General features: G+C 37.2%; 1 protein-coding gene across 2 annotated transcripts in view; it reads right to left on the bottom strand.

Annotated features, from left to right (window-relative positions):
* The window catches only part of NALCN (sodium leak channel, non-selective), a 349771-nt gene that overhangs the window by 214968 nt on the left and 116939 nt on the right, over positions 1-17864 (bottom strand). For both annotated transcript variants that reach the window (XM_065533451.2, XM_015439488.4), the window contains exons 8-10: positions 17287-17429; positions 17053-17157; positions 9012-9098 (exon numbers count right to left, since the gene is read on the bottom strand). In XM_065533451.2, the coding sequence (XP_065389523.1) occupies positions 9012-9098; positions 17053-17157; positions 17287-17429 (335 nt within the window). The remainder of the gene's footprint in view (positions 1-9011; positions 9099-17052; positions 17158-17286; positions 17430-17864) is intronic.

A 17864-nucleotide genomic window follows, 5' to 3' on the forward strand; every position in this document is an offset into this window, starting at 1 on the left:
AAAGCTTCAATTTAGGACAACATGTATTTCCTAGAGTACAATGCCATAATGGATATTCACAATTTAAACTATCGTATAGAACACTACTTAAAATCCCCTGGTTTCCTCACACTTTGTGGCCTACATTTATGGATTAGTAGGAGAAAGGAAAAGTAAATGATGACATGTACAAAAATCTTTCAATTAACTAACCTATAATTTATGGATTAATAACTCAATACCCCTGCATGACTTCATTATCGACTTGGAAGAAAAATTAAGAATAAAAATGCTAAAATCTTGGCTTTTCAACAATAAAGTGTTGACTTTGCTTACTTGGCTGGACATGGGTAATAAAAATAAAAAATATTAGTCCACAATACCTTTCTTTCATGTTTCCTGGTGTCCAGAAAGAGTAGAAAAAGCTCATATGTATATATACAGATATATATGTATATATACACATATGTATATATACACATATATATATGCATATTTTAGTCTGGTATTCCTAAACTTCAGTACTCACTTCCTGCAAGGCTGGATTCATAGTAGATTCAACAATAATAATTTGTCTCCAGTGGACATTTTATAAATTCTTGGCATACGTTAGTACATGTCTCCTAATTAATATAATTGTAAACATTCAAGAGTCACAAGACTGATTCAAACTGGAAGATGAAAATATAATATGAGACAGGAATTTAGTTTGAGATAACTTGGCATGCAAATAATCTTAAAATGTTCTGAATATTTCTTCCAATGAGGTTTAAAAATCAAAGAAGCAAAACCATTTAATTGCCAGTAAGACAGATAAATAAATAAAAATAACTCGAATATTTCAATCTTATTTTTTATTATAATATGCCTGGTCATCTGGTGTCCATTCTAAATATAATTATTATTTGAAATATAATCAGGATATATTAGATACATATTGAATATATATTTAAATAAATATATATGGGATATTTCGAACTGAGGATTTATCAATTGCCCCCTCTGTTTAGTTTATTTGACCACTGGCTTCAAAATTAAAATAGGCCTTTTTCAAGTAGCATTTTAGCTACCCCTTTCCACATTTAGCTATTGTATTTTTCCTGGTTTTAATATTTATTCCAGGTAATTATAGCATAACCATTTTTATATTTACTTTTTCCTACAAAATTTTCCTCCAAGTCATTTTTTTATATTCCCCTGAGACATTGAAAATGAATGTGTGTGTGCGCCTGTGTGTGTGAGCGTATGTGCGTGTGTGAGGCACGTGTGTGAGCATGCATGAGTGTGTACAAGTGTTTATGTATGTGTGTGTATGTGTGCATCACGTGTGTGTCTGTGTGTCACTGTGTCACCGTTTGTATGTGTGAGGTGTGTGTGTGTGAGTTTGTATAAGCGTGTGTATGCATGTCTGTGTGCATGCATGTGTGTGTGTGTGTCACTGTGTGTCACTGTTTATGAGTGTGCATTGTGAGGTGTGTGTGAGCATGTGTGAGTGTGTATGTGTGTGTAGCCATGTGTGTGCATGTGTGCATATGTGTGTCTATGTGTGATTGTGTGTCACTGTGTGTATGTAAGTGTGAGGTGTGTGTGTATGTGTAAGTTTGTAGATCTTAATATTATATTGTAAAATAGCACCAATTTACAAATTGTCCATTTGTAAGTGTATAGCAACTATGTGGTGTTTCTCTAAAGAAACTCTTATACAGCATGATTTGAGCTTCAGGTGAGACTGTAATAGCCTATTTCTTTAGCCCTTAATAAACATCTCAAGTCCTGTAAGATTGAAAAATTTAACGGGAAAAATGATCGCTGAGTTGTAAGTACTGCAGTCAAGTCTCACTACTTAGTATGACCAAAGCGCTGTGTCCTCTCTCCACCCATTCCATGAAGTTAAGGAGGGTGGTTGAGTAGTGGTTCCAGCAGAGATGGGGCAAGGCTTTCAGAGGGGATTAAAAAGGGAGGTTTCAAACAACTTTGGGTTTGCTCTACAGGAAAATCCAATACTTTGCTTAAGGAGACCTGCTGCTTCCTTCCATTTGCACTCTCCTGACCTGCTGCTCCCGGCCATGCCTCCTGTTTCTGATGCCCCCCACGGAACTTCATTTTCTCCCAGTGCACCTTCAGCTTTGGGTGTTTTCTGGGGAGTCTCATTAGGGCTTTTCATTGGGAGGTCATTAAACTCAGTCACAACCAGTCATACTTGGGTAATATGCAAGGAGAGAAAAAATTCAAAACAAACAAAACAGAATAAAGCCACTGTTCAAGGTGAGAAAACAGAGGCAGGCTCACAGACAGAAATCATGTGGCTCAAACAGAGAGTGACAGACAGGCAGAGAAAGGCTGAATGACACTTGCAATAAATGTTCCCTTTGAGCAGATGGTCTGTTCCTTCCAATCAAACAATTCTTTACTAAGTAATAAATACTCACTAATTCTCACAAACCCAGGAAAGACGTATTCTCATCCCCATTTTCCGTAAACATGTCCTATCGCCTGCCACTAGTAAGTACGTAGCTGAAATATGTTTCCAGAGTCTTATCTTTAACAGACTACAATAGCGTGTAGTCTCAAAACAAGATGTTGTATTGGGTGTTTATGCATCAAGTGAAGATAAGGACACCTGTAGCTGGGGAGGCAGGAGGGAGAGGCGAGGAGGTCATGTTGGGAGATGTGCATTTAGGCAGTTGCAGCACAAAAAGGAAAAGAAACCAGGTATGGGGCTTGGCTTATCTATGTCCCTAGGCTTTTCTTTTTCACCACCAGTCATCTTGTCCCCACAGTATGGATCAAAAACAGGAAAAAGCAGGTGAATCATGAGGTCAGGAGATGGAGATCATCCTGGCCAACATGGTGAAACCCAGTCTCTACTAAAATACAAACAATTAGCTGGGTGTGGTGGCGGGCACCTGTAGTCTCACCTACTTAGGAGGTTGAGGCAGGGGAATCACTTGAACTTGGGAGGCGGAGGTTGCAGTGAGCTGAGATCACACCATTGCACTCCAGCCTGATAACAGAGTGAGACTCCTTCTCAAAAAAAAAAAAAAAAAAAGAAGGAACAGGAACGAGGGGCCCCTAAGTAAGTGACGAGCATATCAGCAATGCACAGAGATGAGAAACAGCCAGAAAGACACTGCAGGCATGACAGAGGATGGGAGGGGCTTTTCCAGGGGTTCTAGGACATTCACTTACTCATTTTAACATGAGGATAAATTTGTTGTTGAATTGCACACATTTGCCATGCTCAGTATCTTATTAAACTTAGCCTTATTAAGCATGGGATAAATTTCATTAATAACTGGATAAACATGAGAAATGTCCTGGCCAAATTAATATTACAAAGTTGGTTAACGAAAAATTTTAACAAGTAGCATGACAGAGCTCACCACACATAACTTAGCAAGCTAACAATACCTTTCTGCTAGTCTTCCTGCTCCAAACTTGTGGTCTTGCAATTAAATTTACAAGTATGTGCATTTTCACTTATTAAAAAAACAGAAAGATCACTTTTAGGGCACCAAATTGAATCTTTTCCTTGCATGCCTGCATATGGTTCCTATTCTAATTATAATTATAGCTATGATTGTAATTATAATTTGTGTCTCAGAACACAAAATAAATTTGTGGTTTCCAACTGCAGACCAAAGATACCCATATTTTCCTCTACAAATGACTCAATAGAGCCTATTTTTTTCTGTAGAAGAGTAAGAAGATGTTTTATGTGCCCTAATTCATTTGACTATCTCCATAACCAATATTTGAAAAAAGGAAACAAATACCATAATAATGGAAATATTTGATATAATGTAAAATATGTATGTGCACTTGTGGGAATGTAGGAAAACAATTTAAAAATAGTTGCTAATGTGTGATCTGAATCCTTGCCCATTGAAATACATAAAATCCTAATAGGTTTATGCCAGCAATGTTTCTATATATATGTACATACACATATACATACACACACATATGTATATATATAAACGTGTATATATATATATGTTTGTGTATATATACATACACATAGAGAGAGAGGGAGAAAGAGAGAATAAATTATTACATGTAAAAAACTCAGCATCACAGAAGCATCGGTTACATCATGTATTTAATTTAGTAATGGTGAGGAAGATTAAGCTACCTTAATCAATCTTGTTTTATTAAATTACCTAATTACTTCTAGTAACTGGATGAGGATTCAGAGAGTAGAAAATAAGGTGAAAAGTATAATACATAATATCAATGAAAGAAGTTTTGATTTTTTTAGTACATTTCATTTATAAGAGAATTTGAGTCAGCTTCCAATTATGCTGAGTAATGATTTTAAAGTTTTAAAATGTTAAAAACATAAAATGCATGAAAACACTATTTTAGAATAACCGAAATGTGTGGACTACTTGTTATTATATAATCTTTGTGATCTAAAGTTACATTATTTTCATTTATTCCATGAGTCACTCAACTAAGTGCCTCCTGAGACCTAGCAAGTAACATAATGAGAAAACTAGGCTTAGGGTTATATATTTAACACATCGGAATAATCTTTTTCCTTAAAATACCAGGTTCATTTCTCATTGTTTTCTGTAATCACAGGGTGCTTTTAAAATACCTTGTATCTATTCTTTATTCATTCATCCACACATTTGTGTATCTTTATACATTTATATATCTATGAATTTATTACTTTTATTTATTTCCGCATGATAGAGTCACGGACAAAGAGAAATGTTTCTCTACTCTTAGAAAAATAAATGTATGAATTCATGAGTAAGTAAAACACTCACTTCTAGTGCTGTGGAGACAATACGGACAGTTGGGAAACTGAGGCACGATAAAGCCTCTTTGCCTCTGCTAATGTGGCAGCCACAATCCAGCTCTGGCCAACTCCAGCCAGGTGGAAATGAGAGCTCTTTGTTGCCAGATCATTCTGTTTTACAAGATGGGTAGGACATGTGGGTTTTTACGTAAAATACTCTGGTTTTTAAACTTTGGGGTGAAATTTAAAAACAAAGTCCCTCTTTGTTTTTTTTTAATTTTTTTTTAAATTTATTTATTATTATTATACTTTAAGTTGTAGGGTACATGTGCATAACGTGCAGGTTTGTTACATATGTATACTTGTGCCATGTTGCTGTGCTGCACCCATCAACTCGTCATTTACATCAGGTATAACTCCCAATGCAATCCCTCCCCCCTCCCCCCTCCCCATGATAGGCCCCGGTGTGTGATGTTCCCCTTCCTGAGTCCAAGTGATCTCATTGTTCAGTTCCCACCTATGAGTGAGAACATGCAGTGTTTGGTTTTCTGTTCTTGTGATAGTTTGCTAAGAATGATGGTTTCCAGCTGCATCCATGTCCCTACAAAGGACACAAACTCATCCTTTTTGATGACTGCATAGTATTCCATGGTGTATATGTGCCACATTTTCTTAATCCAATCTGTCACTGATGGACATTTGGGTTGATTCCAAGTCTTTGCTATTGTGAATAGTGCTGCAATAAACATACGTGTGCATGTGTCTTTATAGCAGCATAATTTATAATCCTTTGGGTATATACCCAGTAATGGGATGGCTGGGTCATATGGTACATCTAGTTCTAGATCCTTGAGGAATCGCCATACTGTTTTCCATAATGGTTGAACTAGTTTACAATCCCACCAACAGTGTAAAAGCGTTCCTATTTCTCCACATCCTCTCCAGCACCTGTTGTTTCCTGACTTTTTAATGATCGCCATTCTAACTGGTGTGAGATGGTATCTCATTGTGGTTTTGATTTGCATTTCTCTGATGGCCAGTGATGATGAGCATTTTTTCATGTGTCTGTTGGCTGTATGAATGTCTTCTTTTGAGAAATGTCTGTTCATATCCTTTGCCCACTTTTTGATGGGGTTGTTTGTTTTTTTCTTGTAAATTTGTTGGAGTTCTTTGTAGGTTCTGGATATTAGCCCTTTGTCAGATGAGTAGATTGCAAACATTTTCTCCCATTCTGTAGGTTGCCTGTTCACTCTGATGGTAGTTTCTTTTGCTGTGCAGAAGCTCTTTAGTTTAATGAGATCCCATTTGTCAATTTTGGCTTTTGCTGCCGTTGCTTTTGGTGTTTTATACATGAAGTCTTTGCCCATGTCTATGTCCTGAATGGTACTACCTAGGTTTTCCTCTAGGATTTTTATGGTATTAGGTCTAACATTTAAGTCTCTAATCCATCTTGAATTAATTTTCGTATAAGGAGTAAGGAAAGGATCCAGTTTCAGCTTTCTACTTATGGCTAGCCAATTTTCCCAGCACCATTTATTAAATAGGGAATCCTTCCCCATTTCTTGTTTCTCTCAGGTTTGTCAAAGATCAGATAGCTGTAGATGTGTGGTATTATTTCTGAGGACTCTGTTCTGTTCCATTGGTCTATATCTCTGTTTTGGTACCAGTACCATGCTGTTTTGGTTACTGTAGCCTTGTAGTATAGTTTGAAGTCAGGTAGCGTGATGCCTCCAGCTTTGTTCTTTTGACTTAGGATTGTCTTGGAGATGCGGGCTCTTTTTTGGTTCCATATGAACTTTAAAGCAGTTTTTTCCAATTCTGTGAAGAAACTCATTGGTAGCTTGATGGGGATGGCATTGAATCTATAAATTACCTTGGGCAGTATGGCCATTTTCACGATATTGATTCTTCCTATCCATGAGCATGGTATGTTCTTCCATTTGTTTGTGTCCTCTTTGATTTCACTGAGCAGTGGTTTGTAGTTCTCCTTGAAGAGGTCCTTTACATCCCTTGTAAGTTGGATTCCTAGGTATTTTATTCTCTTTGAAGCAATTGTGAATGGAAGTTCATTCCTGATTTGGCTCTCTGTTTGTCTGTTACTGGTGTATAAGAATGCTTGTGATTTTTGCACATTAATTTTGTATCCTGAGACTTTGCTGAAGTTGCTTATCAGCTTAAGGAGATTTTGGGCTGAGACAATGGGGTTTTCTAAATATACAGTCATGTCATCTGCAAACAGGGACAGTTTGACTTCTTCTTTTCCTAACTGAATACCCTTGATTTCTTTGTCTTGCCTAATTGCCCTAGCCAGAACTTCCAACACTATGTTGAATAGGAGTGGTGAGAGAGGGCATCCCTGTCTTGTGCCAGTTTTCAAAGGGAATTTTTCCAGTTTTTGCCCATTCAGTATGATATTGGCTGTGGGTTTGTCATAAATAGCTCTTATCCAGCAATCCCACTTCTGGATATATGCCCAAAGGAAATGAAATCTGTATCTCAAAGAGACACCTGCAGCCCCATGTTTACTGCAGCACTATTCACAATGGTCAAGACAAGGAACAACCTAAGTGTATACTGATGTATGAATGGATAAAAAAAATGTGGTATAGACATACAGTGAAATATTACTCAGCCATAATAAAGAAAAAAATCCTGCCATTGACAACTATATGGATAAGCCTGGAAGACATTATGCTAAGTGAAATGAACTAGACACAGAAAGACAAATACTGCATAATCTCATTTATATATGGAATCTCAAAAAGTCAAATTCATTGAAGCAGAGAGTAGGATGGTGGTTACCAGGGGCCGGGGGCAGGGAGTAGAAATGGGGAGATATTAGTTATCAGTCAAAAGATGGCCAAGTTCTCACGATCTAATAAACAAAATGATTCATTAATGGTTAATAATACTGTGCTGTATACATGAGATTTGCTAGGAGATTAGCTCTTAAGTGTTACCCCCCACCCCACATACACAGAGGTAACTATTGAACATATGCGGCAATGGATGTGTTAATTAGCTTGATTGCAACAATCATTTTACACTGTGTACATATATCAAATTATCACATTGTATACCTTAAGTATTTACAATTTTATTTGTTAATCACACCTCAATACAAATAAAAACAAAAAGAAGTCAATAACTCCACGGTAAAATGGGCATACAAACAAAGCCCACAGTAATGGCTCAGATTACAATTTTATTTTTCAGGTACCAATCCTTGAGTGGCATGATAAGTCCCTATCTGGAGAAAGACCCAAAAGAAAGAAAAGAGATATGGTCTCATCCCATGGCAGATGTGAACACTTCTCCAAATTATGAGGGCGGGATGTAAAGAACTATGGAAACTGCCCCTTGTGAGATGAGAATTTTTCACTGAAAACCAAAAAGGCTAAAGAAAATAAAATTCTCCAGGTGGAAGAATCAGTTCTTCAATCCTACGAGTGGGCTGCTTGGAGGGAAAATTAAAGTAGTGAAAATATTATGGAAAGGTAGGGGTGCTGCTCTTGGTACGGTGACATTATTTTGAATGAGTTACTGATATTTGGGGGGCATGGAGGGGGAATAAAGCAAGAGATGTCAGTATGGCCCCCTGAAGAAGAGATAAAGGGTTTACTGGGCCTTATTGTTATTGCTGTTATCCATATTGTTGTCAACGGCAGCTTGGAGAAACTTGGAGAAGACGACGGTGATTCCAGAAAGTTCACGGGCAGAGACCTGAGGCTCCATCTTCTAATCACTGTGAGAATCTATCTTATGAGGACTCTCAGGTCCCACCTGCCATCTCACTGCCACATGTTTGCTATTGGTGCACTTTGCTAAAGAAACACCTCTATATTATGCTCCTCTGAAAGCTTGCAAAAGCAGAAAAACAGAGAGACTATGTATCAACATACTTTTTCCCAGTTACTCAGTGAGGTATTAAATTGAATGAATTTGCCCACCGCCAAATAACTCAGGTCTTTGGTAAAGACTATTTTTATAAGATTTCACATGTCAACAAAATTCTTCATTTATTCAATACCACTGAAATCCTCTTACATGTGTGCAGCCATCAGAAACTTATCAAATCCCTACTGTGTATCTTAAAAAAAAAAAAAAAAAAAAAAAAAAAAAAAAAAAAAAAAAGCTAGGTTCTGGGAATACAGGATGGAGTGAAGTACCATCTCTAACTTCAGGATCATAAATTTGGACAATTCTAGAGCTTAAAGAGCTGTGGATTTTCATTGATGAAATAAAATTCAAAGAGCTTTGCTAAAATGGCATTGTACTGCACCTGGAGGCAGGCTGGGGCGCGTCCCTGGGGCTTGTTGACATCCACAGCTACCAGCTGCCAACCTCCAGCAGCATCTTCATGAAACATCTTCAAGACAAAGAAGGGAGATGAGTCAGAGACATTTAATACGGAACATTGAGAACTCTACGTCTCCAGCTTTGTATAATTTTATGTCATCAAAAATGTGTCTTCTTATGGATTTATATTTGGAATGAAGTCATTTCAATTGTATTTCTTTAACACTGAAAGCTTAAGTAAATGAAAAAAGAACAATGTTAATAACCTGAGCTTATTGACTACTTGCTATGTCAGGCACTTTCTGTCTTGCATATGCTTTGCATATAATTGCTCAAATATTCTTCTCCGCAAGAGAAATACTTTAGTATTTTATCCCCATCATATTGATAAATATCTATTAGATCTGGGAGAAAATGAAAATTAGAATTAAAAAGCATTGTGTCTGGTGTGTTTTTACTATAGGTAGCAAATCTTATTTTTATTTAGTGGACAGTTCTCACTGACCTAATAAAAATATTCTCAGGATCAATAAAATAAGAAGTGTGCATGTGGCACAGGGAAAGAACTGGTGTTATTTTAATGGTAGAAGACTGCCACATTGCTTAATATACTTTGTGTAATTATTTTAACTAGGAAGCAATTAATCTGCTCAATGGAAATTTTATGTACATATTATGAAGGGAACAAGTAGTTTCTTTTGGATTAAAGACCTAAGTGATGAAATTCAAGATGGTACAGGCCCATGAAATCTGAAATCCATTGAATTAGGTATCTAGGTTATTATCTCCTAGCTATCATCACATATTACTTATGTGTCAATATTACACCCAGCTGGAAGACATTTCCCACTTTCACGTATTTTCCCACTAATATTTTTCTTTCTAGTTCTCAGGAGCAAGTGAGTGTGTATGTGCATACAGTAGGAATAGGGCAAAATTAAACATTTTTGTTTTTCTAAATAAAGATACTAATTACAAGCACTCACTGTTTTATTCCTGCCTGAGGTCACTGTTTTACAGAAATAAATATTTCCTTTGTCATCCTTATTTATGTCCTCCTGATAGTCTGATGCTGTATTTGAAGGGGTAACTGCTAATGGAAATATGAATGAGATGATGCAAAGATATCACTACCTAGGATTTGTAATGATAGTTTCAAATCCCTGGTAGTAGTGGTGGTAGATCCTTTGTGCAAAATAAACTTGCCTTCTATAAAATGAGTGAGGTGGTGAGAGACTCTTGCCCTATATGTATTATTTATTTTTTATATACAGGCCCTATATGTATATTTATTATTTATTTTTTAATTTTTTTTGGAGATAGAGTCCTGCTCTGTTGCCCAGGCTGGAGTGTAGGGGCATGATCTCCACTCACTACAACCTCCGCCTCCCAGGTTCAAGCAATTTTCCTCTCTCGGCCTCCTGAGTAGCTGGGACTACAGGCACCCGCCACAATGTCCAGCTAATTTTTGTATTTTTTTAGTAGAGAGAGGGTTTCAGCATGTTGCCCAGGGTGGTTTTGAACTCCTGAGCTCAGGCAGTCCCCCCGCTTCTTCCTCCTATATGTATTTTTAAATGATAAAATTGAGGCGCACATTTACATAAAGCTCCTTTGACAAAGATGTCAACTGCAAATTGCTCATCTCAGCTGTCCATTTACAGGATTCAGATTTTCTTTAGAATAAACTGCAAAAACTCTTTTTGGGGTGAATCAGGCACATTCTTCTTGAATAGGCTCATTCTGAGAATACAGGCATCAGTGGAGATGCAAACCTGTTATAGGACCTTGTTAAGTGTCTGTCAAAATTCTGGAAGCCTCATTTTAAGGATAAAAGACAAAGCCAGCATTGCCAGTCACCAGTTATTAATAAAAACCCTCTGTTGATACTTCCTGTACTCTCTAATTGTGGCATAAAGGATCCCTGGGGCATATATTTACTTTGATCAGTAGCAGACTAATTTTCTCTGTTAAATTATGTTTTTTTCAGTAGACCAAAATCAAAAGAATCAATTTAATTTTCAGTAAAAGTGTTCTCTCAAGGTCATTTATTTGTATGAAATAAAGTAAAGGAAATGCAAAAACGTTCAATTTCTCTTTAGTCCCCCGAATTATGCAACATTTCGATTGGTTAATATTACAGTAGATCTTTGAGACAGAAGTTGGGCTAGCTAGCAGAAGCCAAGAATCCTCAGAGACTCAAATCCTTGTGGGGATTGTGGCAGGGACTGCCAGTCTTTCCTTTGTAGCTCTTTTCCCTGTTTTACAAAGAGAATCTGTGTGGAGTCACTAGGCTACCAAGAAAAAAGGCCAGTCCTTGTCTTTTTTTGAAGCTGACCTTGACCATGTAACTACATACAGGACTATAGGATGCAAGCGGAAACCCTCTTTTCCTATATTTCCTTCTTCTTCCTGTGCTCTGGAATATGGATGTGAGGGTTAGAGCTACAGCAGCCATGCTAGTCTACAAGGTGACTGTGGTAATGGAGGCTGTGCAAACTGGAACGGGAGGGAAGGTGTCTGGATCCGTGGCAACACAGGCAACCATACCATGCTGAATGAGCACCTCCGACTTTATATGAGAGAGAACGGGATTCCTCATCGCATACCTCACCTAAGCAACTTATTTCGGGCTTTTTTGGTCCCTTGCAACCGAATGTAACTTAACTAGTACATGTGGTTTCTGTTAGAATGTCCATTATTTTTTCTTTTCATTTTACTGATGCAATTTTCCTTTCTCATTCTATAATTAAATATTTTACTGTTAAAGGCTTAGAAAATGAGGATGAGTTGCCAAAGAAACATCTTAAACCCATTCCCCAGATATACCACCACTAACATTTTAGAGTTAATGTTCCAGGTATTTTACACACACAGACACACACACACACCTGCATCCCACACACAAACATGGGATCCTTTTTTGTACTAATATGTCATCAGCATATCTTCACATCAATAAAGTTCAATGTTTATTTTAATGGTTTGCCTTTATTCCAATTTCATAATTTATAATCGATAACTTATTGCTAGAGACTAAGACTGTTTCCGTTTTTAAAAAATTGCCATAATGCCTCATAAACATCCTCAAACATATGCCCTTGGCTACTGCCCCAAATTTTTCTTAGGATAAATTTCTAAAAGTGGACTCTCTTGGTCAGATAGTATATATGTTTTACTTTTGGATACATATTGCCAAACTGTTTTCTGGAAAAGATATTTTAATTCATACTCTTGGCAACAATGTATGCGAATGTCCCTTTCAGCCAGCAATAAATACGGTCTTTTTTAAGAAAAGAAAAGTTAACACGGGGCCAGAACAAAGACAGCATGTTGACAGCAGGGCTTGTAATGGCTAAATTGAAAGGAGGTAGCATCTCATGCTGAATAAAAAGGCTCTTGCAGCTGAGCAACCTGGTTTTGAGTCCCAGTTTTACCACTTCCCAGTTATATAACATGGGGTTAGATAATTAACTTTCCAATCATTGTCATTTTTTACATGCAAAGTGGAGACATTAATAACGCCCGCTTTACAGTATTACTGTGAAGATTAAATAAGACAGGTTGTAAAGCCATTAGGCTAGCGCAGATCTCAATATATGGGAGTGACTGTAAGAAGACGTTCTGAATTGGCAGAATATCACCAATAACACAAATGAATTTCCATGGCACTCTCCTCTTAGCACAATCATTTGGAAGCCCATGGAGATTTCAACATTGAGAATTCTCTCAGGCCTGTCCATCTGCAACTGCTAGAGTTTTATAACTGGTCGATTGGTTTGTAAAGTAGTTATAAATGCTTCTGGGATTGTTCTATTATAGGCATAATATCATAATCATCAACAACAGCATGAATAACAGGTTATCTAATGGATAGTGGTAAGAGAAAGAATCATGGTAATGGAGAATCACTAGCAGCTGAATTAGAATTCCAAACTCAGGACAGGCACATACAGACATCCACATACACAGTAATGCAGAGAAAATCTAAAATTTACTTTGCAATTTGTATGCTCTTTGGATTCTTTGAAAATTGATGGTTTTTCAAAAAATAGCTAATAGTCACTATGACACAAAATAGTGAGAGTGGATACCTGGCTTGATTTCATTATGAAATAATATATTCAATGATGCAACCTCACAAAATTTAATTCTCATTTATGGCTTCCTATGATGATTGCATTATTCCATTATTATGATTCCTTATTAGAAGGTGCTCATTATTACACTATGCTAGAAGCACCCTGCCCTGAAATGCATTCATTGAATTGTTTTCTCACACATTTTAATGATGTATATTCATGAGGGAATGAATGGTCTTGGAACACAGTAAACACATTTTTGCTAAAGTATTGTCTTCGATCATTAAGTTATATGTAACTTTCTCTTTGGAGGAGAAATTCTTTCCATTTTTCATCATGTGTCTTTTCATCAATTTTTTTTCTACTTTTTAACCCAGCACTTAACATTTATACATACGTTGCTTTAGGCATTGTATAATCCACGTTCTAAGAATGTTGATGGAAACCCAAAGGAGAATAAACTCGTAAGTGCCCTTTCTTCCCACACCAATTCTACCTTTATCAGTCTTCTCTCTTAATTAGGGAATATTAATTCAGAAAACACATGTCAGCAAGAATGCTCAATTAGAGATAATAACAGACCCAGAAATGTCTTTGTACAATCAGAATATTTATTTATTTACCAAACTTTCGATATGATCCTGTTGGACTATGATTCATTTATAAAAGTTATATATGTATTGACTGTCAGAAGCCTGCTTTTTGTCTCTTATCATTTTAACAGAAAAGTAGCCTTGTGTGGCTGTAAAGTTTAGCAGTTCTTTGAGTTCTACTCGAGGCAAAGTTGGGATAAGCTCATCTTTATCATGAGCTAGTCTAGGTCAGAAGACCATGGGACTGGTAACAGGTATCTGAAGTAAAGCATCTAAATAATGGGAGGAAAGGTCTGGGTTAGTGAGATACGGTACTCAGGGCTTCATCTTTCAGCTCATCTGCACATCCCAACATCCAGTGATGGGATATCACTAAAAAGTTGTGGCCTGGGTAATCCTACAGTGGATTAACACAGGGGGGTATTATATCATGGGTGTATGAATCACTTATCCTTCAACCTAATCCACAGCTGAGCACAAGGCAATAGTTATCCACGGCTAAGAATTAGGCAGGTATGAAATCACAAGCCTCTCAGAGTCCAGGCAGAGTCAATGCTTAGTAATTTGAAATTTTCTACATCATTTTCCCTCTGTTTTCCAGTTACATGTTATATTGTGGTCTCCTAAAGACCCTTGGCATTAATCTCTCTGTAATTTGTTTCTATGCTGTGTCTTGGAGGCATTTGGTGGTGACCATCCAACTGAAAAATATTGCTTTGTTAGTTTAAAGAAACAATTTTCATCACAGATTTCCTTTCGCCTCCCTTAAAATGGTCCCTATCAGAGTCAATTACTAGTGATCTGCCTAATGTAACAGAAAGCCCCTTCTTTGTCCTGAAAATGTGCATATATATATACATATATTTTTTTTCTACACACATAGCTGTTATGGGAAGTCTGCAGACTTAGACATCAACAAGTCCAACAAGCCCAGGACCCTTTAGTCCTTTGATGAGAATAGCCTATATTTAACAACTGCAAATTTTCCATATGCTAGAGAAAGGCAAGAATGAACTTCCATGTTAGAAAAGCTGTGTGCGTTACAATAATCATCTTTATTTTAATTCCTTCAAATTAGTAACTTATGATTTAGTGTTTTAAACCACTGAATGAGAAGTCTCTGTTCACAGAATCTGGTCATATTTTACAAACATAATAGCATCATGGCAAATGATGTCTCTCCTTTCTCTACACATAAAAGCATCAGAGGGCCCACTTGCAAGTGGCTAGCCAGGGTGGGCGGGGCCTGAAGCCCGTTGCTAGGCTGCCTGAGTGGTGTTTCACCCAGAGGCTGACAGCAGGAGCTTTGGTTGCTTAGCAACCAGGTCCTCAGCTATAGCATTTTTCTTAATGAAGGTTTTTCACAATTCTCTGTGTGATTACCTCTGCTGAATATCTAGACGCATTACCTCTGAATTACCAACTCATTCCTCTTGATTAAGTACAATTTTGCATCAAAATGATTTTGTACAAGGTTGTTCCAAGTCTCTTCACATTTCCCTTTCTATTAGAACCATTGGCTAACTTGGTGGTGCTTCCAAACACTATTTTTTCTAGCTGTGATTTTGTACTTGAGAGTTACTCCATAAACATACTATGGTTTTAAAGGTATTTTAGGTCATCTCCAGGAACACTGCATGTGAGTTAAGGGCTGAGATCATAGTTCCATGTTCCATTTGGGTCTCAAAGTCGTAAGTGAAAACATGTCCTTCTAGAGGCTGTCACCTCAGAACAGACTGGGAACTTTCTTATCTCTCATAGTTTGCAAAAAGAGAGGAGAGAGGAGATAAGTACTTGGTATGGTTGATTTCTTGAAGGCTTTTCTACATGGCATCTCTGATATAACCTGGATAGCATATTCAGAAAAACCTTTCATGGAAGTTTGAACTGTTATTTGTCAAAATTGAATAAGACTGACACTATTTCATCTATAATGAACTGACCGGACAATTCAGACTTTTACAGCATCATAAAGATGCCTCAACACCATCAGGCTTTTCCCAAATTGGTATGTTAAATTGCGTTTTAACATATAATTATTAAAAGTTCAACTTGAGGGTTTTCAAAAGTAAAATTTGTACACCTCGGCTCCTTGACAGATACCTTTGTCTTACCAGTTCTTGTAAGTGTTGACAGATACCTTTGTCTTAACAGCTTTTGTAAGTGTTTACAAACTTGCTAAATATCCTTTAGAATTTAATATTATAATAGTCACAAGGCATTATATCATTTTATTCCTGATTCTGGAATTTTTATTTTCTCTGTCTTTTATAAAGATTCACACTAGAAGAAGATATACAAACCTGCCCTTCCTTTTTTTTTTTAACTACCATGAACACACACACATGAAACAAATCCAAAAAAAAAAAAAAAAAAAAAAAAGTATTGGATCTGAATTGCCCTCTTATGTAATAACTGCTCTGCTGCTTCTAGAAAATTTGTAGCCCACCTTCAAATTCTCAGGAGCCTTATGGTTTTATGGAAACAATATTGTCTTATGGGACTTACGGGAATCCTTCTGAATATACAGGGATTCTTTGAAAAATCACAAACGTGCATGTGGGTTTGAGGGATCATTGTCATAGTTTATTGCATTGTGGTTTGTTCTGAATGAGATATATTTTCCATCACAAAATTCTAATCCTACACATAGACATTACACAGGCTCGCAAGTACATGAATAAATACTCATAAAAGTCAGAAATTCCATAGTGGTTACATTTTATCTGTAAGCCATTTGAGGATTTGTGATGTCAGAATCTAAGGTATGTAATAAATGTGGTTGACGATCTTGGTTTTGTATCAAAACCACCCATGGAGCTGTTACAAAATATAGGTGTCATTCCCTCACTGCCTAGAAGCTCTGATCTGATTGTTCTGGGTTTGGGCCTTTGAACCTGTTTTATTTTATTTTATTTTATGTTTTTTGGGGTAGGGTCTTGCTCTGTCACCCAAGCTGGGGTGCAGGGTTGTGACTGCAGCTCACAGCACCTTCGACCTCCTGGGCTCAAGTGATCCTCCCATCTCAGCCTCTTGAGTAGCTGGGACTACAAGGCTCATGCCACTACTCTTGGCTAATTTTTAAAATTTTTTTGTAGAGATGGGGTCTTGCTACACTACCTAGGCTGTCTCAAACTCCTGGACTCAAGCAATCCCTCCCCCTCAGCCTCCCAAAGTGCTGGAATTACAAGCATGAGCCACTGTGCCTGGCCTGTGCCTGTATTTTTAGACAGCTTCCTGAGTCAGACTGTAGAAGCCCGACATGCAAGAGCTTCCCCAAGGTCCACTGATGGTGAGGGTGAGACATGTGCACGCTCAGATGGGTTATGACATCCTCTTGCTCATACCGTACCTGGGTGGTGGCTGTTGAAGTAGTGCTGCTTCTTGATCCCCACATTTGTTGAAACTGTACTCTGATTTCTGCAAATGTTTCAATGATAACAGCAATAAACACGTTCTGAAAAAAATCACAAACCACATTTATCAAACTCTAAGAATGACAAAGCAGAGGGCAACCAAAACCAAACCAAAGATCTGCAGAACCATCACAGAACATAGACTTTCTTAGCACAATTCTCCGCAGTACCTTCACAAGCCAAGCGAGGAAGAAAATGAGAGTGATGAAATAGAAGTAGGAACGCCAACGGGGAAAGCTGTCAATTGCTCTGTACATGAGGAACACCCAACCTTCCTGCGAGGCGGCCTCATAGACGGTGAATATACTGGTTCCTGCCATGACAGAGGAGGACAGACTGAGTCACAGTTGACTTTTGAAATAAGAAACCATTTTCCAGTAAAACAATCCATATTTATAGACACTCATTTTCTCAATGACAAAAGCTCTTCAAAAATTGAAAACAGTAAAATGTGAAACATGCAACACATTTTACTGTTCTCACTCTTAAAATTTTAATAAAGTTGTTTCTGACTTGAAGTCAGGGTAATTTCAATATCTCTAGCAATAAAATAATTTGATATGATACCTTTAGCTGTTAAATGCAACTAATAATGTGGAAAAGGAAATGAACGGTCAAACCCAGTATGTATAGGTATAATTTTAAAAAGGATATGTACCATTTAAGCTTGCCACTTGGAGCCTAACACATTCAATAAGGTGAAAAGCACCTGCTATAGTTTTAACCAAAATGAAAGAAATGGCAGAAC

This window comes from Macaca fascicularis, chromosome 17 (genome assembly GCF_037993035.2).
Source record: "Macaca fascicularis isolate 582-1 chromosome 17, T2T-MFA8v1.1".
Lineage (NCBI taxonomy): Eukaryota > Metazoa > Chordata > Mammalia > Primates > Cercopithecidae > Macaca > Macaca fascicularis.